This window comes from Trichomycterus rosablanca, chromosome 23 (assembly GCF_030014385.1).
Source record: "Trichomycterus rosablanca isolate fTriRos1 chromosome 23, fTriRos1.hap1, whole genome shotgun sequence".
Classification (NCBI taxonomy): Eukaryota; Metazoa; Chordata; class Actinopteri; order Siluriformes; family Trichomycteridae; genus Trichomycterus; species Trichomycterus rosablanca.
This window is the reverse complement of record NC_086010.1, coordinates 2,242,751-2,264,886: the sequence shown is the minus strand read 5'-3', so window position 1 is coordinate 2,264,886 and position 22,136 is coordinate 2,242,751. Positions and strand designations below refer to the sequence as shown.

Sequence of the window (22,136 nt, the reverse complement as noted above, 5' to 3'; positions counted from 1 at the left end):
ATTGAAATACAATAAAAACAGTTTAAAATTAATCAAAAATACAATAAAGCTGCACTTTACCTTCTTTATTGTTTCTTTATGCTTTTTAATTAGTGGCGAGAACAAATAAGCAGTAATAATTAAGAGAGGTTTAGTGTTTCTATGTCGTTTTTTTAATACATTAAGTCACATTATTTTGAACCAGAAGCGTTTTAGACTCTGGGAGAAGCTGATTCTGATTCTCACCATTTCTCAGAAGCTCGAGCTGTAACACAAGTTTAAAAGTGAAACAGGGAGGAAAATCCAGATGAACACAGATACATGTGGAGCTTTCAGAGTAAATTTGACGGTTATTCCACATGAATGCAGATTCATCTCATGTTCGCATGACGTTTTACCGTACCACTCAAGACAGTGGTATATATATGAAATTTGTTAAGGGGGTCCAAACATTTTTTTGCACTGGGGCCCATGAGCTCCTAGTTACCCCACTGACATAGGGGTGTGGATTCTATTCCCTGGATCCTTTTTGTGTGGAGTTTGCATGTTCTCCCTGTTCTAACACAAGTCTAAAGACATGCAGTCAGGTTAACTGCAGAACTGTGTGTGTGTGTGTGTGTGTGTGTGTGTGTGTGTGTGTGTGTGTGTGTGTGTGTGTGTGTGTGTTTCCTGAACCTTCATCACTGTTGAAATGTGCAGGTCTGTGTGGTTGGTAGAAGTCGAACCGATGATGATTTTTTTTGGCGTGTTCTGTAATTCTATGGGCGCGGAATTTTATCAATGTTTGGAGCGTCCTGATAACAACCGGGTCTGTTTATTTTTCAGCACTCTGGAGTATGTTTGACAGCTTTCAGTTTTGTTTCGAAGCTTCACACGGAGCGCTTATAAAAGAAGTAAAGAAGGATTATTTAACAGCAGCGGATTAATTTCCGGTGAGTAGGTTTGTGTTTAGTCTGTTCACAACCGCGGTAAAATGTAATAATAGTATTAATTTGGCAACACACTAGAATTCCAATTTTATATTAAATCCAGGTTGATTTTTATTTATCTGCGTCAGAAAATAAATACGATCATTATTTCTCGAAAATAAGCTCTGTAATATGTAAGGGACTGTGTATAAGTTTGCTTTATATGTGATACAATCAAATAATGCAGGACTTTAAACAGGTGTATTTGTCTGCATTATAAAAAATACAGTAATTATTTATAGAAATAGTGTTAGTAGGTAAGGGACGTTTAGATAGATAGATTTCTTTGTTACAGCAGCTCACATCAGACAACAACCACTTCTTGGATACATAAAACATTCACTTACAGTATAAAAACATGCAATAAGAATAAAAATGTACAGTATGGTACTATATACATGTAAACACTTTTATGGTGTATGCACAGCATACAGAAATGAGTATTTATTGAGGTATGAAAACATTGGTTTAATGGTGCATGCATAGCATACAAAAGTAGGTATTTATTATAAATGATTAGGAATTATTTGGATTATTATGAATTGTTAAACAGTCGTTGTTGAGTTGTTGAGACAGTCGGAACATGTATTTATCTGCACAGGTAATTTATTATTAATTAAATATAATAATGTTTTACAGAACTAGTGCTTGTAGTCGGTAGGGAACGTTGATGTGAGTATGGTATTATAAAGGTGATATAGTTGATTTGACATCAGTAAATCAAATCATATGAGACTTCAATAGATGTATTTAACTGCACAATTGAATTATTATAAAATAAGTACTTTATTATTATGTCTTTTCATAAATAAAGACTTTAATAGACTTAAATAGATTTTTTAAAACAAATCTATAGCAAACTGCACAGTAAATGTTATGCATTATTATTTCTGTAGTTTTACGACGGTCCCTAACCTGTCTGGTTGTTTAAACGTCCGTTTAATTGTGTAAAGACTCCGTTTAAACATAATTTATTATTATTTATCTTTAAATACATAAACCAAATCCGGGATTTAACATAACGTGTGCTTGTGGCGTGTTGGTCATTTATCTGCCATAGAAACTGTGAATGCGCAGGTGCTTCGTGTTGTTTTTACTGGAGCTGGAACCGCTGTAATGTCGAATATTAAACAAGCTTCACTACAGTCAGATACACTTTTATTTGATTAGAACGCTTTGTGGTTTATTTTGGGGTTTTTTACACACCCTCGGTCATCAGTGTGCTGTATTAAGCGTTTTGTTCTTTTTGTGTGGTGTCAGTGTTTTGGTGTGCTGCCAGCACATCCTTCCTATCCTAGCATCATGTGGCTCCACAGCAGGCTTCGGCTTTTTATCATCCTAAATGGTGAGTTTATCATAAAATGCACATATACTAACATGAGCACATTAAGAACACTATTTATATAGAATATTTGAGAATATTTGTCTTTACGTCATGATTGCTGTAATGTAATGTGCAGTATGTACAATTGGCTTGAACATTTACATAAACACAAACGTCATGCCAGTCATGAGATTTCCTCCTGGCATTATTACCCTGTCCAAACCAAACTTATGTAAGTATCTTCATTTGAAGCCTGACTGGATTTGTTCCACATAAATAACTGAAGAAAAAACTAGACCAAGGGCTTCGTTATTTCACAGAAGCCTCTAAGGACGTTCTGACATCAAACCCTCATGGATGTGGACAGTGTACCCGTGTTTACTACTTACTTACAAAGAATTACAAACCCATGCTGATGAGAAATGACTATTATAGACGTTTTAAATTTGCTGAACGTGTTTACGAACTAGCAGATTAAAAGAAACCCATATAAATAAAGATATTGATGTATAAATAGAAGATATGAAAGTCATCAGAACAGTAACAGTAAACCATTGATCGTAACACCTAATATTTTAGGATGAATTAAAAAAACATTTTGCATGATATTATTAAAATGTGCTCACATAAAGAAGTATTGTGATACTCTTATGTGATGAACTGTGGATTCAGACAGTATTCAGACCCATTGACTTTTTGCACATTTTCTATTTCTTGATGATATTTCACACTTTGGTTAGACAGCCAACTGTAGGAAAGTTTGTTCAAAGATTGTGTCAAGCTTGGTATATTTTAAAATGATGAAGTTCACAGTGGTCTTCGAAGGACTTAAAATGATGTAAATTGTTTTATATGATTATGTGATACGTTTCAAGAGTAGTAAAGCAAACAGGATGCATATGAGCACAGTTTTAATTCATTTTCTAAAGTCTAAAAAACCCTAAAAACGTTTGTATGGCGTCTATATCTTAACACCTGAACTCATTAGTTGTTTTATTAATTGAACATTTGAGTTTATATAAGGTTTTCTAAAAATATAGGTAAAGGTGAAAAGTATACACCGATCAGGCGTAACGTTAAAACCACCTCCTTGTTTCTACACTCACTGTGTACAATAGTCAATTACTGACTGTAGTCCATCTGTTTCTCTGCATGCTTTGTTAGCTCCTTTCACCCTGTTCTTCAATGGTCAGGTCCCCCACAGAGCAGGTATTATTTAGGTGGTGGATCATTCTCAGCACTGCAGTGACACTGACATGGTGGTGGTGTGTTAGTGTGTGTTGTGCTGGTATGAGTGGATCAGACACAGCAGCGCTGCTGGAGTTTTTAAACACCTCACTGTCACTGCTGGACTGAGAATAGTCCACCAACCAAACATATCCAGACAACAGCGCCACAGGGGCAGCGTCCTGTGTCCACTGATGAAGGTCTAGAAGATGACCGACTCAAACAGCAGCAACAGATGAGCGATCGTCTCTGACTTTACATCTACAAGGTGGACCAACTAGGTAGGAGTGTCTAATAGAGTGGACAGTGAGTGGACACGGTATTTTAAAAAACTCCAGCAGCACTGCTGTGTCTGATCCACTCATACCAGCACAACACACACTAACACACCACCACCATGTCAGTGTCACTGCAGTGCTGAGAATGATCCACCACCTAAATAATACCTGCTCTGTGGTGGTCCTGTGGGGGTCCTGACCATTAAAGAACAGGGTGAAAGCAGGTAAAAAAAAGTATGTAGAGAAACAGATGGACTACAGTCAGTAATTGTAGAACTACAAAGTGCTTCTATATGGTAAGTGGAGCTGATAAAATGGACAGTGTAAGTAATATATACTTACGTAATATAATTAAAACTACAGTTTTGAAGTAAAAATAAAAGCTTATCTTCTCTCTCTAGGTTTGCTCATGTCAAAGAGCGTAAGAGTGATGTTTCCGCTCAAGGAGCCGCATTACGTTGCACTGAACAAGACTTTGATTCTTGAAGCTCAGTTCTTCACAGATCCTGGAGAAACCATAAGTTTTAAAACATGGGCTTGTAAGAATAGCCAAGGAGAAGTCAGGCTGGTCACAAACGGTAAAGCCACCAACAGCAGGACGTCTGTGGAAAATCAAGAAAAGCGATTAATCATTAGACCAGTCACCGAGCGGGATTATGGAACCTATACGTTTACCGTCACCAATCAAGGTGGACTCCAGACGTCTGATTCCGTGCGAGTGATCGAATCTGGTAAGTTCAGCAGCATAGGAACCCTGAGGAGAACCGCTGTAGAAGCCCTGTGTATTAATCTTGACCCTACAACACTCCAGCCACACACCCGCAAACAAAACAACTCGGTGTTGTTTGTATTTTTGGACAAGGCCGTCTTGTTCCAGCATGACTGCCTTTGTGTACTAAGGTCAACTCATGCCAGCTAGGCCTCCATTAGTGCCTGACCACACAAATGGGTTTTTTGTTTGTATTGAATGGTCACAAATTCCCACAGACACATCTTTACGAAGAGGGAGCAAACATCCCATTGATGACCATGGTTTTGGAATGGAATGTCCAGCAGGCAGTTGGTCAGATTACTTAATGTAATGTTTGTGTTAGCAATTTAAAGTTTTTCATTCGTGCAGCGTTCAAGTGCCTCGCGTTTGCTGGTTAATCTGCACTACGAGGCGTCCTAGCAATCCTACGGCAATTCAGTTAGCGATTGCTTAGTCAAAACGTCCAAGACGTCGAAGTCTAAAGCAGCTAAAACTCGACTCTGGTAACTGAGTTTGGAAAACTAACGAGCCATTCTGTGGACGCAGAGGTGGGGAAGAACAAGGACGAGTATTTTCGCATATGAGACGGAAAATGAAGCTTCACACCGTCACTGGATGTTCTAGGTTTACGTTCATCTATTAAGGTAGCTGTGCTGTGTATCGTAGCTTCTATTTATTCTATCATTCAGTTTATGAGTGTAATTTAATGACCGTCGTGAAATGTGAATTCGTTTCTTGCTTCTTTCCAGTTCCTGAACTAACCTTGACACACTTTGCATGATGCAAATATCCTGTTCACTACCCGGGGAGCTGATGGTTAACTTTTCCAGTCAGTCGGGTGAATTATTTACTCACCTGCTGTAAGGTGTTTGTTTAAGGTGATGAAGCCTTTGTGTTTAAAGGCTCTCATTTCATTTTTGTCAGCTGCTTGGTTGGCACAGGGTTGGTCTGGCACCCGTTGGTCTGGCGCTCTTTGGGCACTCTACAGAGGTACCTGTACAGGTCTGAAGGTCTGTAAGGCTCCTGGATGAGTGGTGGACAAATAATTCAGTCTAGTGTGTTCCTCTTTCCTTTTTAAGAGGTAAAAAAGCTTAAGGTCTTTATACGTCCAGTCCAGTCGGCCATACTCCATGACCAGTATGTATTTCATGTATGAAGCAGAGGGAGGAGGGAATGGTTTTGGGACGCCACCATAACCCCACTCCATACCCAATGGTATATTTTTCCAGTGCCACGTATTTTGTTTTGCTGAATACGAGCTGCCGAATTTAATCCTGGATAATACCACACCAGTCTGTGGCTTCATAACACTGTTGTTTTGTTCTTTCAGACAGGTGAGGCTACGCTGTCTGTCTGTATTTGAGCCTCCAAGGTGGTAGTTGACGCCAACTTCAACATTTAAAGTCAAATTCAGAGTCAAATAAAAACAGACCGCAGCCCTATAACGTCATTTACTGTTTGCAGAATGGTCCTACCTTCAGGAGGCTATTCTGTTCCCATATGTACACTAAATGGCCAGAAGTATTGGGACACCACTTCTAATTGGTGAATCTATGACTTTTTATGCCTAACCGGTGCAATAAAGGAAATTATATGCTTTTGACTCTGCAACAACAGTCTAGGGAAGGCCCTTTTCTGTTTCAGCAAGCTCTACTCAACAGCTCTGGAATGAACCGGAGCATCTTGACCAACATCAGCGCCCAGGTGCCCAGCTCTTTTAACTGAATTGGCACAGATGTGCTGTGTAAAGATAGCCTTAATGTCACTCTATTTTTATAGCAGTTTTTGTAATAGGATGTCCAGCGAGCTCGTGGTCATGATGAAGAGCGAGGTTTCAGCAGATGTTTCCCTGAATAAGCCTTATCCTCGTTCCTCTGGCTGTGAGGACACATCTGGTCATTTCAATAACAAATGAAAAGGTCGACTTATCAGTCACAGCACATGTTTCCGCTTTGCATCAGTCCATCTCACATCAGCTTGAGACCAGTGTGGTCAGCAGGTCTGGATGTTGTCGATATCTGGCAGGTATTCAGACCATGAGCTTGTCAGACGTCCTATTTCAGTGATTTGTGTGATGAGCTCAGCTAGAATAACAGCCACTCTTTTGGTTAGGCTTCTCACAATATACTTAAGTACTGTTAGTCTGTGGGAATTTGTGCCTGTTCTGTCAAAAGTTCATTGTATATCTGAGCACTGATGTTGATGTTCAGATGTTGAGATTTACTCCAAAGCTTTTAAGTGAGCTCTTTAAACTGAGATACAGCTTTGCTTTGTGCTGGAACTGGAAAGGGTCTTCCCTAAACTGTTGCTGCAACGTTATATAATTGATTTATTATGTTAGCAGTTGTTGTGGCTGTAACATTTGCCATCTGAGGGATCAATGGTCATAGGCCTTTCGGAGTGATTTTTTTAACCTGTATGCACAGGTATGTCTTTGTACCTCTTTGAATCTTTCAATAATATTATAGACAGTAGATGGTAAATCGAGAAACCATCGGACTTTTCACTTTCGCGATTTCTAAGAGGCAAATCTCTACCCATATTTGCTTGTAAATGACCGAGACTTGTATTAATTCTGTTTTTATATCCAGTTATATAACAGCGTCGCATGTGGACAGTTCCAAAACAAACATTACAGTCTTGCGTTGCTTCAGTCCCAAACGTTTTAAAATGTACTGCTGGCATCAGATTAAGATTTACTGTGATTTTACTGTGAGGTAAAACAGATCGAGCAGAAAATTTCTCTTTAGGTCTGTGAGAAAACCAAGTGATCTCTCAACATAAAAGCATTTTATGTCATCCTACACTCCCGAGAAGAGGGCGTGTCTAAATTCTCAGACTCCCTAAAATGCTCCTACTGAGGTTCCTTAATTCTAAGTGATGATCTGACTGAATAAGGCAGCTCACTGGGTTTTCACACTGACCCTTTGGTCTCCTTCTTACTGTTCCTGTAGATCTTTAAATCTGTAGTTGACCACACTAAGCTCTCCAGATGATGATGTCACTATTGTTCTGGCCGTGGCATCCAGAGCCGGTTTTTCTGGTTTGAATACCGAAGATGCCGAAACTCTTGCTCTTAGGCTGAACCCAGACGGCATGCCAGGAATGATCACATACTACATGATGTAGAAGTTCCATTTAAAATCACAGATACTAAGTAATATCACACCCACACACACATACTTACAGCTATAACAACTCCCACCGGGTCTGGGATTTTTTTCCCGTAAGATTTTGGACTGTTTCTTTCAGTCAGAGGAGCGTCCTTAAGGGTCCAGCAGGTAATTACCATGCTTATCCCGCAGGTGATCAGTACAGTATTTGACCCGACATCTTTACATTAAATGTACTTATTATATTTACATTGGTTTATTTTTGCCATATCATATGGAGAGTCACAACGGTCATGGACCGTGCACATGTCGGAGGGAGCGCGTGACAGGCGAATATACCAATCATGCTTGATAGGTGCCTGGCCAGGGCGATAGCACAGCTTAGATTTGAACTCAAAAGGCTTGCGCATTAGACCACTGTGACATTTAGCAGACGCTTTTATTTAAAGCGACTTGCAATCGTGAGCGGGTACACTCCGCCCATCAGTGGTGGCCTGGTGGTGGGGGGTGAACCAATGACCTTCCGGTTATGAATCCAGTGTTTAACCGCTGTCTTTACATCTCATATATATACAGTAGACTTTTGAGTTACGAGCAGTTTAGCATACGAACATTTTGGGTTACGAATGATCTTTTTCAACTTAACGTACGAACAAATTTCGGATTATGAACTGATTCGTGAAACACGTGACGTCACGAACAAGTTGACTCCGAGCGTCTCTCTCTCTCTCTCTCTATACAGGTCCTTCTAAAAAAATTAGCATATTGTGATAAAGTTCATTATTTTCCATAATGTAATGATAAAAATTAAACTTTCATATATTTTAGATTCATTGCACACCAACTGAAATATTTCAGGTCTTTTATTGTTTTAATACTGATGATTTTGGCATACAGTTCATGAAAACCCAAAATTCCTATCTCAAAAAATTAGCATATTTCATCCGACCAATAAAAGAAAAGTGTTTTTAATACAAAAAAAGTACACCTTCAAATAATTATATTCAGTTATGCACTCAATACTTGGTCGGGAATCCTTTTGCAGAAATGACTGCTTCAATGTGGCGTGGCATGGAGGCAATCAGCCTGTGGCACTGCTGAGGTGTTATGGAGGCCCAGGATGCTTCGATAGCGGCCTTAAGCTCATCCAGAGTGTTGGGTCTTGTGTCTCTCAACTTTCTCTTCACAATATCCCACAGATTCTCTATGGGGTTCAGGTCAGGAGAGTTGGCAGGCCAATTGAGCACAGTAATACCATGGTCAGTAAACCATTCACCAGTGGTTTTGGCACTGTGAGCAGGTGCCAGGTCGTGCTGAAAAATGAAATCTTCATCTCCATAAAGCTTTTCAGCAGATGGAAGCATGAAGTGCTCCAAAATCTCCTGATAGCTAGCTGCATTGACCCTGCCCTTGATAAAACACAGTGGACCAACACCAGCAGCTGACATGGCACCCCAGACCATCACTGACTGTGGGTACTTGACACTGGACTTCAGGCATTTTGGCATTTCCTTCTCCCCAGTCTTCCTCCAGACTCTGGCACCTTGATTTCCGAAAACAGTACTTTGGACCACTGAGCAACAGTCCAGTGCTGCTTCTCTGTAGCCCAGGTCAGGCGCTTCTGCCGCTGTTTCTGGTTCAAAAGTGGCTTGACCTGGGGAATGCGGCACCTGTAGCCCATTTCCTGCACACGCCTGTGCACGGTGGCTCTGGATGTTTCTACTCCAGACTCAGTCCACTGCTTCCGCAGGTCCCCCAAGGTCTGGAATCGGCCCTTCTCCACAATCTTCCTCAGGGTCCGGTCACCTCTTCTCGTTGTGCAGCGTTTTCTGCCACACTTTTTCCTTCCCACAGACTTCCCACTGAGGTGCCTTGATACAGCACTCTGGGAACAGCCTATTCGTTCAGAAATTTCTTTCTGTGTCTTACCCTCTTGCTTGAGGGTGTCAATGATGGCCTTCTGGACAGCAGTCAGGTCGGCAGTCTTACCCATGATTGCAGTTTTGAGTAATGAACCAGGCTGGGAGTTTTTAAAAGCCTCAGGAATCTTTTGCAGGTGTTTAGAGTTAATTCGTTGATTCAGATGATTAGGTTAATAGCTCGTTTAGAGAACCTTTTCATGATATGCTAATTTTTTGAGATAGGAATTTTGGGTTTTCATGAGCTGTATGCCAAAATCATCAGTATTAAAACAATAAAAGACCTGAAATATTTCAGTTGGTGTGCAATGAATCTAAAATATATGAAAGTTTAATTTTTATCATTACATTATGGAAAATAATGAACTTTATCACAATATGCTAATTTTTTGAGAAGGACCTGTATATATATATATACAGGGGTTGGACAAAATAACTGAAACACCTGGTTTTAGACCACAATAATTTATTAGTATGGTGTAGGGCCTCCTTTTGCGGCCAATACAGCGTCAATTCGTCTTGGAAATGACATATACAAGTCCTGCACAGTGGTCAGAGGGATTTTAAGCCGTTCTTCTTGCAGGATAGTGGCCAGGTCACTACGTGATGCTGGTGGAGGAAAACGTTTCCTGACTCGCTTCTCCAAAACACCCCAAAGTGGCTCAATAATATTTAGATCAACCATGTTCATCAAACCAATCTTTCACCAGTCTTGCTGTGTGTATTGGTGCATTGTCATCCTGATACACGGCACCGCCATTGGATGCACATGGTCCTCCAGAATGGTTCGGTAGTCCTTGGCAGTGACGCGCCCATCTAGCACAAGTATTGGGCCAAGGGAATGCCATGATATGGCAGCCCAAACCATCACTGATCCACCCCCATGCTTCACTCTGGGCATGCAACAGTCTTGGTGGTACGCTTCTTTGGGGCTTCTCCACACCGTAACTCTCCCGGATGTGGGGAAAACAGTAAAGGTGAACTCATCAGAGAACAATACATGTTTCACATTGTCCACAGCCCAAGATTTGCGCTCCTTGCACCATTGAAACCGACGTTTGGCATTGGCACGAGTGACAATATATATACAGTGTATCACAAAAGTGAGTACACCCCTCACATTTCTGCAGATATTTAAGTATATCTTTTCATGGGACAACACTGACAAAATGACACTTTGACACAATGAAAAGTAGTCTGTGTGCAGCTTATATAACAGTGTAAATTTATTCTTCCCTCAAAATAACTCAATATACAGCCATTAATGTCTAAACCACCGGCAACAAAAGTGAGTACACCCCTTAGTGAAAGTTCCTGAAGTGTCAATATTTTGTGTGGCCACCATTATTTCCCAGAACTGCCTTAACTCTCCTGGGCATGGAGTTTACCAGAGCTTCACAGGTTGCCACTGGAATGCTTTTCCACTCCTCCATGACGACATCACGGAGCTGGCGGATATTCGAGACTTTGCGCTTCTCCACCTTCCGCTTGAGGATGCCCCAAAGATGTTCTATTGGGTTTAGGTCTGGAGACATGCTTGGCCAGTCCATCACCTTTACCCTCAGCCTCTTCAATAAAGCAGTGGTCGTCTTAGAGGTGTGTTTGGGGTCATTATCATGCTGGAACACTGCCCTGCGACCCAGTTTCCGGAGGGAGGGGATCATGCTCTGCTTCAGTATTTCACAGTACATATTGGAGTTCATGTGTCCCTCAATGAAATGTAACTCCCCAACACCTGCTGCACCCATGCAGCCCCAGACCATGGCATTCCCACCACCATGCTTGACTGTAGGCATGACACACTTATCTTTGTACTCCTCACCTGATTGCCGCCACACATGCTTGAGACCATCTAAACCAAACAAATTAATCTTGGTCTCATCAGACCATAGGACATGGTTCCAGTAATCCATGTCCTTTGTTGACATGTCTTCAGCAAACTGTTTGCGGGCTTTCTTGTGTAGAGACTTCAGAAGAGGCTTCCTTCTGGGGTGACAGCCATGCAGACCAATTTGATGTAGTGTGCGGCATATGGTCTGAGCACTGACAGGCTGACCCCCCACCTTTTCAATCTCTGCAGCAATGCTGACAGCACTCCTGCGCCTATCTTTCAAAGACAGCAGTTGGATGTGACGCTGAGCACGTGCACTCAGCTTCTTTGGACGACCAACGCGAGGTCTGTTCTGAGTGGACCCTGCTCTTTTAAAACGCTGGATGATCTTGGCCACTGTGCTGCAGCTCAGTTTCAGGGTGTTGGCAATCTTCTTGTAGCCTTGGCCATCTTCATGTAGCGTAACAATTCATCTTTTAAGATTTTTTTTAAGAGTTCTTTGCCATGAGGTGCCATGTTGGAACTTTCAGTGACCAGTATGAGAGAGTGTGAGAGCTGTACTACTAAATTGAACACACCTGCTCCCTATGCACACCTGAGACCTAGTAACACTAACGAGTCACATGACATTTTGGAGGGAAATGACAAGCAGTGCTCAATTTGGACATTTAGGGGTGTAGTCTCTTAGGGGTGTACTCACTTTTGTTGCCGGTGGTTTAGACATTAATGGCTGTATTTTGAGTTATTTTGAGGGAAGAATAAATTTACACTGTTATATAAGCTGCACACAGACTACTTTTCATTGTGTCAAAGTGTCATTTTGTCAGTGTTGTCCCATGAAAAGATATACTTAAATATCTGCAGAAATGTGAGGGGTGTACTCACTTTTGTGATACACTGTATACACTGTAAAAAATGTGGTGTTGAAATTACTTAAAAAATTTAAGGCAATAGTTTGCATGGATCTTTTTGAGTTGAATTAACTTTCTGTTTTATTAAGTAAATGGAACCTATCTAAGCCACTTAAAATATACTTAAATAAATTATCACAGTATAACTAAAATCAGTAGGTTGAGTCAACTTAAATATTTTTAAGTTGAATCTACTCAGGTTTTGTAATAAACACAACTAAATAAAGTCAAAATGAAGGACTACAAATTCAAGTTGTACCAACTCATTTTTTTAAGTTCTACCAACATAGAAAGATCCATGCAAACTATTGCCTTAATTTTTTTGCTTTTGTATTACTTAAAATTAGGGCTGTCGAAGTTAACGCGATAATAACGCATTAACGCGATTTCAATTTAACGCGATTAAAAATAATAGTGCCGTTAACGCAAATTCTAGTTAATGTTGAGACTTGACTGGTAGAACTACAACGCTCGGTTACATTATGTTAACATTATGTTAAAACAAACGTTTTAATGTCGGACTTGCCACCGTTTTTCATTTGCAGTTTGTTAGCATAATGTAACCGAGCGTTGTAGTGATGCACTTATAAAGAAATAAATACACGCTATATTCACAAGTTGTCGGGAGCAGAACACTTTTATTAACTTATTCTGTTAAGGTACCAAATACCGGAAAGCTGAGTCAAGCACGTTAGTCCATGCACTATGGAAGCCCCAAAGGGTCAAAACACACTCACCGTGTAGAAACGGCCATCAAACCATTGTCACAATACAACCACAGAAAAGTCTGTTACAATAACTACGCCTTATCCCACCTAAAGCACCGCTGATCTACAATGTTTGCTGATGGAGAAATTCTAACCTACAATCTGACATTTACTGCCTAGTATGTGAGTGAATAAAACTCCCTTACAGTTTTCTCTTGTCCCAGCAGTTTTTAACATCAGTACATTTAGCATAAAATGTGTTCACCATTTTAATTGTAACATTTCACATAAAAATCCTTGTTTTCTATAACATTTACACAGATTTTTTTTTTAATGCGATTAATCGCGATTAACTATATGAAATTCTGAGATTAATCGCGATTAAAAATTTTAATCGTTTGACAGCCCTACTTAAAATATAAGCACACTTAACTACCACTCAAATAAATCAATTTCCAGTCATCAAATACAATATCTGCATTTATTAAAAGTGCAAACAATTAACAAGCAGCAAAAGGGCTTGCATATAAGTAAGTAAGTAAGTAAGTAAAATTTATTTATATAGCACTTTTCACAGATAAGAATCACAAAGTGCTTTACAAAAACATTGCATGACAAAATATACACTCATCTACATAATAAAACACAACATAAAATAAATTAAACAACAATAATAATAATAATAATAAATAAAAAAGCAAATAAAGTATACAGTATAGATATAGTACAATCAAATAGTAATTGTAATTTTGTCCAACTTTAAATAGTGATTTGAGTGAACTAACAACCTAACTTAGCAAAGCAAGTTGCACAACTGCTTTGGGCTGCTGAAGTTGAGAAAACTTAAAAAGGTGAGGCAGGTAAGGCGGTTGCCTTACATTTTCAAGTCAGATTAACCTTTAGATTTTTAAGGCTGACTAAACATTTTACTTTTAGTTTACTAAACTGTGTTTTTTTTTTTAACTAAAAAAAAGCAGTTACTAAATGTTTTTTTACAGGCAAAAGTTTTTTACATATCTGAACTGGCAGTTGGTAGCTCAGTGGTTAAGGTACTGGTCTAGTTGCTGGTTCAAGCGCCACCACCACTAATTTGCCACTGTTGGGGCCCTGAGCAAGGCCCTTAAACCTCAATTGCTTGTATTGTATTCAGCCACAATTGTAAGTCTATCTGAGTAAAAACATCAGCAAAATGACAAAAATGTAAATGAATATGTTACGCTCTTAACAAGTAGCTATGAAAGAAATTTAAGACAATTTAAGACAATTTTATTAAAACGTTTATTTGACTTTAACAACAGACATTTATTTTAAGCCATAAACCTGTGCCACTCCAGCAAAAGTATAATTAGCATCAATAAACAAACTAGTTTTCTAGTATAGTAAGCAGAGTCAGGATACAAACACAGCAATGGCCAGGAGCACCCTTGGTAATGACACAATCTGTAATGTTTCAGTAGTACTTCTGGACTGGGATTGCATTGCATATCAATCTGCAATAAAAAACACAAACAATTTTAAAATAATATATTTACATTTAAACAATATGATGATTTAGCTCTCGTTTAATAATCAATTAAGACAAGCACAGTAAATCAGCTAAAGTTGAAGTATGTAAGCAAAATTCCAATAAATTGACAATAAGCATATTAATGTTTAAAAGTTTGCAACTATAGCTAACTATGAATACCATGAATAAGGCCCTACCTAATTCACAGCCGTGAAAATCACATCAAATGAGCCGCTTACTTACAATCATACCGCATCATAATTAAGTGTAACAGACTGTTTTGTAATGTGCTGTACCACAGACAAGTTTAGCTTATTAAGCTAACACAGTTAGCCCCAGGCCATTCAAACCAATGGGCATCATAACCCGCTAGCATGTCAGCTAAGAGCTCTCTCTGTGTACCGAAAATGGTTAAATTGTCACCGACAAGCCCAAATTTGCAAATAGATTACACTTGTGAACCTTTATATAAATTAACAATTTGAAAAGAACTCGCACTCGTCTGCCATACAATATTTGAAATCTTTGGTTGAGAAAATACGTGAAACTAAAATGCTATTCCCCTCGTTATTCAGTCAGTTTATTGTTTATGCATTTGTTAAGTTTTAAACATAACTTGTATTATGTTGAATAGCTGAATACCTACCTCAGGGCAGGTCAGGGCAAAATCCAAAACTTCAGCGTCGTCCTCGTCCGTTACAACTCAACTCGGAGAAGTGCGCATGCGCAGTCACAGAACGTAGAGCTTCTGATGCTCTTCTCTTCTTTGCTTCGTTCAGACAACTCAGATATTTTAGTTGGCACAACTCAAAATTGGTATGATGTTGTACTAAAGCAAAAATAATGCGTTGAAAAAGTTTAAAATTTTGAGTTTGTCTAAAATTATGTCTTTTTAGGTTGCCCAAACTCAAAAATTTGAACAAATGTAACAAACTTATTTTTTTTTGTTGAACTGACTTATTATATTATGTTTAATTTACTAATGTGCTGAATCATTTTTTAGAGTGTAGCGAACATTCGGACAGCGGACAGTGTTTTCTTTCCGTTTCTTTCCGGTTATTCTTTCATTAAATTACACCTACAAAATATAACGCTATTGAAATAAAGAAGGAAATAATAATAATTTAAGATTTAAGGGAAAATATACTTGTATTTATAACAAAAAAGACCATTTAAGACATTAGAGTGGTTATGTAAGCGGGTGGTTTGGGAGGTCTGGCACAGATTAATTCTATTTACATTATTTCTTATGGGAAAAATAGGTTTAACTAACAAACATTTTGATTTAAGAACAGCCCTTCGGGCTGCTCAGGTGGCGCAGCGGTAAATTACAGGAGGGGCGATGTGCTGGCAGGTAAAAAGAAGTGATCAGATGCGCATCATGTGACGGCCCAGGCTCTCCTCGATCCAGTGTGGGTGTGGCAGCAGCAATGAAAGACATAGGAGTTCCAATGCATCTTATTTTCATTCTGTTTACACTGTTTTGTCCAGTTTACAGGTCGGTTTTGATCCGCACGTGTTTTTACTTTTATTTTAGAACATTCTTCTCTCCTCAGAAACAGAAACGCTTTCCAAAATTGTTTTGGCCGCTGATCAGAGATTCCATCAGCACAGTCGGTTTGGTTTCTGGATCAAATATGTTTAGAGTGTAATAAAGTATTTTAAGACTGAATCTCCACGAGTTCTAAACCGATCCAATATTTAGTTGTTTGTTTTTGTGGTTCTTTTTTTCTCTCTCAATGATGAATCATACAGAAAAGTCTCCGAACGCCTCTCTTGCCCTGAACTGCAGCGTGCAGAGAGAGGGTGCACTATGGGACAAGCCGCAATATTCGTGGCAGGTCGACGGCGGAGAGGTCAAGGAAACGGCTAAGTTGTCAGAAGACGGCAGCACGCTCTACCTGTCCGAAAAACTGAACCAGAACTACACCTGCGTCGTCGAAAGCGGCCAGGGGACGAGCAGAGTACAGATAAAAGGTATAAAAGTACTCTCCATTCACAACTCCTATTCAGACAGTGTGTGTGTTCGAAAACCTAGGGAGCTGCTTTGCTGTCTTACTGTCTACACAGGCAGCTGCCTCAGTAGAGAGGATTCTAATAAGTCAATGACTTAGAAGTCAGGTTATTCGAACGCGCTACTTAGACAGCGATTCCATCGGGTTTCGCGTTTAGCATCTTGCCATTAAAACCAATGGATTGAGGTGACACAGCACGCTAACATGTCAATATAGCATCTCCCTTCATGTACCGATAACGGTTACATTTCCTGACAAGCCCGAACTTGCAAATAAAAACACTTGGTACAAGTTTATACAAGTTAAAAATCAGTAATATTTTATTTATGTTTGAAAATAACTCCATTCGTTTCTCCGCCCCGTCAGCCATGTTCATTTTTCTGTGAGAGAAGAGCACCCGACCCGCAATGAATGCTGGGATTGCCTTGATCACTAAAACAGCGTCAGATGCTCACTCGTTCTTGAGCCAAAATAACATTGAAATATTAAGATGCCTCAGTAGTGAGGATTTTAAGGCATCTAGGATTTCGAACAGCCTCCTTCTCGGGAGCGCAGCACAGGATGATGTAAAATGCTGCCTATGTAGAGAGCGCACTAGCTTTTCGAACACACCCCATATGTAGATATATTCAAGTGTAGAATTATTAAATTCATGTGTTTCAGCCACAGTAATCCCTAACAGCTGTAATAAATCAAATATAGAAAGGAAATTTTATGCTTCAAGCTTTGCAGCAACAGTTTAGGGAAGGCCCTTTCCTGTTTCGGCATAAGCAGGCTCTATAGAGACATGAAGAAAAGCTCATTTTATAGAAACTCCAGAGTCCTGACCTCAGCCCCACTGTACAGCTCTGGAATAAACTGGAACATCAATATCAGTGTCCAGCCATACCAACTGCCACACTTTTGACTAAATGGGCACAAATTCCCACAGTCATACTGTACTGTTCCCTGGTGGTCTAGTGACTAGGATTCGGCGCTCTTTCGATTCCCGGTCAGGGAACTTCCACTTTTGTCAGGGTAGCGTGGCCGAGCGGTCTAAGGCGCTGGATTTAAGCTCCAGTCTCTTCGGAGGTGTGGGTTCGAATCCCACCGCTGCCAACTAATGATGTTTAACAGTTTCTTTAATTTTTCTTTAATTTCCTTCAGGATCCATAAAGTATCTATCTGTCTATCTATCTACTTTCTAACCAGGAGAGCGGCGGCTGTTCTAGCTGAGAAGGTCACATGGAGGTCACTCTGTTTTAATACCGTTTGCTTTTGAAATAGGACGTCCGACAAGCTCGTGGTCAGGTGTCCGAATACTTTTGACCCTATAGTGTTCAAAGGTAATAAAACATTGTGTGATTAGCAGCAATTTCGACCCATCTTGACCTGCAAACTTCTTTTCTTTGAAGTTCTTTAAGTTTCTCAGGGTAACGAGGGTTCATCTAGGACTGTGGGTAGCACTGTCACATCACAGCAAGACGGTCCTGGGTTCGAATCCCAGGTGGCACGGTAGGTAGGGGTCCTTTCTGTGTGAAGTTTGCATGTTCTCCCCCGTTTCTGTGTGAGTTTCCTCTCCCAGTACAAAGAAGTGCAAGTGAGGTGAACTGGAGGTGAAACTGTCCATGACTGTGTTTGATATTAAACTTGTGAACTGGTGAATCTTATGTAACCAGTAAACGTTTAATGGGACTGGCTCGGCCATGTGAGCACCATCATTCTTCTTTAATAGAAACCAGTTTTGAGTTATTTTTACTTCATGTTTGGGATCGTCACCTTGGTAGAACGTCTAGATTTCGTTTCCTGGCTGAAACGACTGTACTTTCCTCAAATACGCCCTGGAAAATTTGTTTCATTTAGGTTTTCATTCATTGCATAACACCCCAGTACTGTTTCAGTCTAAATTATTCATATTTTTGGACTGAGTGTACTGGGTAAATGATGCTAGTCCACATACATAGCGTCTGCATACATACAGACATGTTTGGCTGTATCTTTGGTTGGGGGGGTGGATAATCGGCACCCTGCCCGCGGTCCGATGATTACCGGGAAACAAGACCCACGGCGACCCTGTTCAGGATGAAATATGTGGTGCACCAATACAGAAACAATGTGTAGTTTCATGTACTTTTCACTTGCCTCTGAGACATTTAAAACGCTCCTTTACCTTCACTGTTATTGTGTGAAATCTTGGACTTCCCCTCGGTGTAATTTAAGGCTAGTAGTACCTCAGGAACGCCTCACTGAATCATACAACCACTAAAATAAGCAGGCCTGCACAGAGCTACTGTGTACAGAATCAAGAAACCCAAACACTTGTGTAGTCTCGTTCTTTCACAAACAGCCCAGCCTTCTAGATTAGATTCTGTTTGTAATGAAAATACTAGGGATGCCCAATATCCTGCTCCTTCATGTGCTGTACATGTGTGAGCCAGTGTGTACACCGCCCATATTTTATCCAAATCCTAGCTAAACCACGTGGTACCCTACAAATCCTGGTAACGTCAGTGGCAGTTTATTTCTAGAGCACATTTTAAAACAACAGAGATAGACTAATCAGCGCTGTATAGTATAGTGAATAGTAGAATTGTACAGTTTATTTAGTCATACACGGGGGGGATATGCTCCTGTGTTTTTGCTGTAAGCGTGAGATACAGGCAGTCTGGATGAAATAAAAGCACGTATGAGCTCCAAATCCTTCAGATAAAAAGGGCTTTACCTCAGATAAAAGCCTGAGTCACGTACTGTAACTATAAATAACCAGTTAAAGCCTCTTATCCTTTGTTTACCGGATAGATCTGGTCCACATATTAGATCAGGCATTTCCTTCCTTCCTGACGCAACCTTCTTATTTCCATCCAGGCTTGGAACAGGAGCATACAGTATGTACCATTAGGTCCTGTTGGTGTAGTGTGTTGTCTGAGTGGTGTTGTAATTATACAGATACTTGTTTGTAAAATTTGAATCTCTGTATTGTGTACTATTACTTTTGACTTTCTGATTAATGTAACTTGCTACTGAGGTCTTAATTTCCTTCGGGATTAATAAAGTATCTATCTATCCATCTATTTTTTTTGGACTGTGGGAGGAAACCGGAGCTCCCAGAGGAAACCCACGCAGACACAGGGAGAACATTCAAACTCCGCATAGAAAGGACCCGGACCGCCCCACCTGGGGATCGAACCCAGGACCTTCTTGCTGTGAGGCGACAGTGCTATCCACTTAGCCACCGTGCCACCCCGTGCCGGCTAAAATGAAGCAGTTGGACTATCATTCCCACAGTCCTGACCTTAACCCTGTCAGTCAGATGTGGACTGAACTGAAAAGTCGGGTCTGTTCCAGAAAACCAGCGAATTTGCAACCAACTCAGACATGTGACACTAACGTGATGTTGATGGCTGACGGTAGTTAAAAAAAAAAAAAAAAAGACCAAGTGTTTCAATCGTTCAGTCACAGAAAAATAAGAGTCCGATATATAAATTAATCACGATTCTAACACGCATGTTCCTCCCAGGTCAAACGTTGTGATGTAAGAGCGTCTGGTTGTGTGATTGTGCAGGTCCAGACCAAGAAACACAAAAGCAGCCTTCAGATAACAGCAGCTCCAAAGTAACGCTGATTACCTTCGTCGTTCTTGAGGCCATCGTCATCGTTATTCTGCTGATTTATTTGATTTGGTAAGTGTATTTTATTATAGAACTTGTTTTTTTTTAATGCATTTTCTCCCTTTTTCTCCCGATCTTTGGCGCGTCCAATTTTTACCTAATTGCGTTATGCTCCCTCTCTACTGGTGCTGACCCCCGCCCCGATTGAGGAGAGCGAGACTGTCATACACACTGTTCACCTGTTCATATGCGGATCAGCTTTGTGCACGGAGAGCCAAACCCTGATCAGTATTATTCCTCGACTCTGTGCAGGAGTCCCTATCCGGCTTATCTTACCCTATGAACAACAGCCAATCGTTGTTCATGCAGCCGGCCAGCCGCATGGCAGAGCTGAGATTCGATACGATGTGTTCAAATCCCAGCTCTGGTGTGCTAGCGTGTTTTACCGCTGCGCCACCTGAGCGGCTATCGAACTGTTTTTTATTATTCAGTAGAACGTATTTAATGTCTGCGGTTGTTCTTTAGGTTGAAAAACAAGAAGAAAGAAGGCGTGGTATAGATTTCTGAAGAAGCCAAAGAAAGAGACGACATGTGGACGTGAGCTTTTGGTCCATCACATTCCAAAGTTTTCTTTAGTTTATTATACCTCAGAGCTCAGTTTAATCCTTCATGAAGACTGAAGGCAGGAAGCTGTCAGGATTCAAACTCAAGTGTGAGGACCAATGTGGCAGTTTATTATTAAACCAGACACATCCAACATCATTCCTGAGAGGTTTTTCTTTTTAGAGACCATCACGAGCACTCCACTTATTCCACTTATGCAACGTTTGTAAAAAGACAAAGCAGTAATTTAAATGTTTGTTGTCCTGCTGTGTAAACTTTAATGTTTTTGGGGTTTGTTTGAAATGAATCTGTAGTTTCAGAGCCGAAGCTGGTGGAAGTGAGAACGCAGTTTCTGATTGGGGTTGTGGTTGTTGAGGATTATTTGGTTGTTTATCTTATTATTTTTTCATTTTTTTTTCATTTTCATCGTTCTGGCTCCAGTAGGAAACAGACCACCGCAGGACACCTAAGTCTTAAAACTGTAGGCTCATATTTTTGTTATTATAATATAGTTCTGTTATTTATACACCGATCAGCCTCCTTGTTTCTACACTCACTGTCCATTTTATCAGCTCCACTTACCATATAGAAGCACTTAATAGTTCTACAATTACTGACTGTAGTCCATCTGTTTCTCTGTATGCTTTGTTAGCCCCCTTTCATGCTGTTCTTCAATGGTCAGGACCCCCACAAGACCACCACAGAGCAGGTATTATTTAGGTGGTGGATCATTCTCAGCACTGCAGTGACACTGACATGGTGGTGGTGTGTTAGTGTGTGTTGTGCTGGTATGAGTGGATCAGACACAGCAGCGCTGCTGGAGTTTTTAAATACCGTGTCCACTCACTGTCCACTCTGTTAGACACTCCTCTATTAGACACCTAGTTGGTCCTGACCATTGGAGAACAGGGTAAAAGCAGGTTAAAAAGGTATGTAGAGAAACAGATGGACTACAGTCAGTAATTGTAGAACTACAAAGTGCTTCTATATGGTAAGTGGAGCTGCACCTTTCTGCACACAGTTTGTTATTATAAAGCTTTATATCCTAATGCTGTTTTTTTTTCTTTTGTAATGATACTTTTGGTTAAAATTAAACAGGCTGTATGTATTTATAATAATATGTGCATTGGCACTGTGCACTTTATAAAATATCTATTTTGCTCTGGATGAATCACATTTGTACATCATTTTCATTCATTGAATTATCTAACAGAACTTCTACACACCCACCATTGAGGTTCAGATTCTGCCTGAAACATAAATAAATCTTTATTCTGTATTATAGCTTCTGTAACGACACTGTCAGTGTAATACTGTGTATTCTGCTCGTACTGAATCCCAACTCTGTCAGTCAGATGTGGATCGTTACTAAAAAATGAAGTCTGTTCCAGAAAACCAACAAATTTGCAACCAACT

General features: G+C 40.1%; 1 protein-coding gene and 1 non-coding gene across 2 annotated transcripts; both read left to right on the top strand.

Moving 5' to 3' along the window:
• Positions 1–849: 849 nt before the first annotated feature.
• On the top strand, positions 850–21,304 carry LOC134301299 (uncharacterized). Its single transcript, XM_062985950.1, has 6 exons — positions 850–911; positions 2,208–2,292; positions 4,178–4,507; positions 16,271–16,492; positions 20,072–20,189; positions 20,643–21,304. Exons 2-6 carry the CDS (start codon positions 2,250–2,252, stop codon positions 20,674–20,676), a joined length of 747 nt encoding a protein of 248 aa, XP_062842020.1. The 5' UTR covers positions 850–911; positions 2,208–2,249; the 3' UTR covers positions 20,677–21,304.
• trnal-uaa (transfer RNA leucine (anticodon UAA)) lies at positions 17,547–17,628 on the top strand. The gene has a single exon. It is a non-coding gene; the product is annotated as a tRNA-Leu (tRNA).
• Positions 21,305–22,136: the final 832 nt, after the last annotated feature.

What these genes read in the sequence shown, in the direction of transcription:
- LOC134301299 (XM_062985950.1), top strand. Translation starts at nt 2,250, where the DNA reads ATGTGGCTCCACAGCAGGCTTCGGCTTTTTATCATCCTAAATG. An exon ending in GCTTTTTATCATCCTAAATG is followed by an intron (nt 2,293 to 4,177) that starts GTGAGTTTATCA and finishes TTCTCTCTCTAG; the next exon opens with GTTTGCTCATGTCAAAGAGC. An exon ending in CGTGCGAGTGATCGAATCTG is followed by an intron (nt 4,508 to 16,270) that starts GTAAGTTCAGCA and finishes TGAATCATACAG; the next exon opens with AAAAGTCTCCGAACGCCTCT.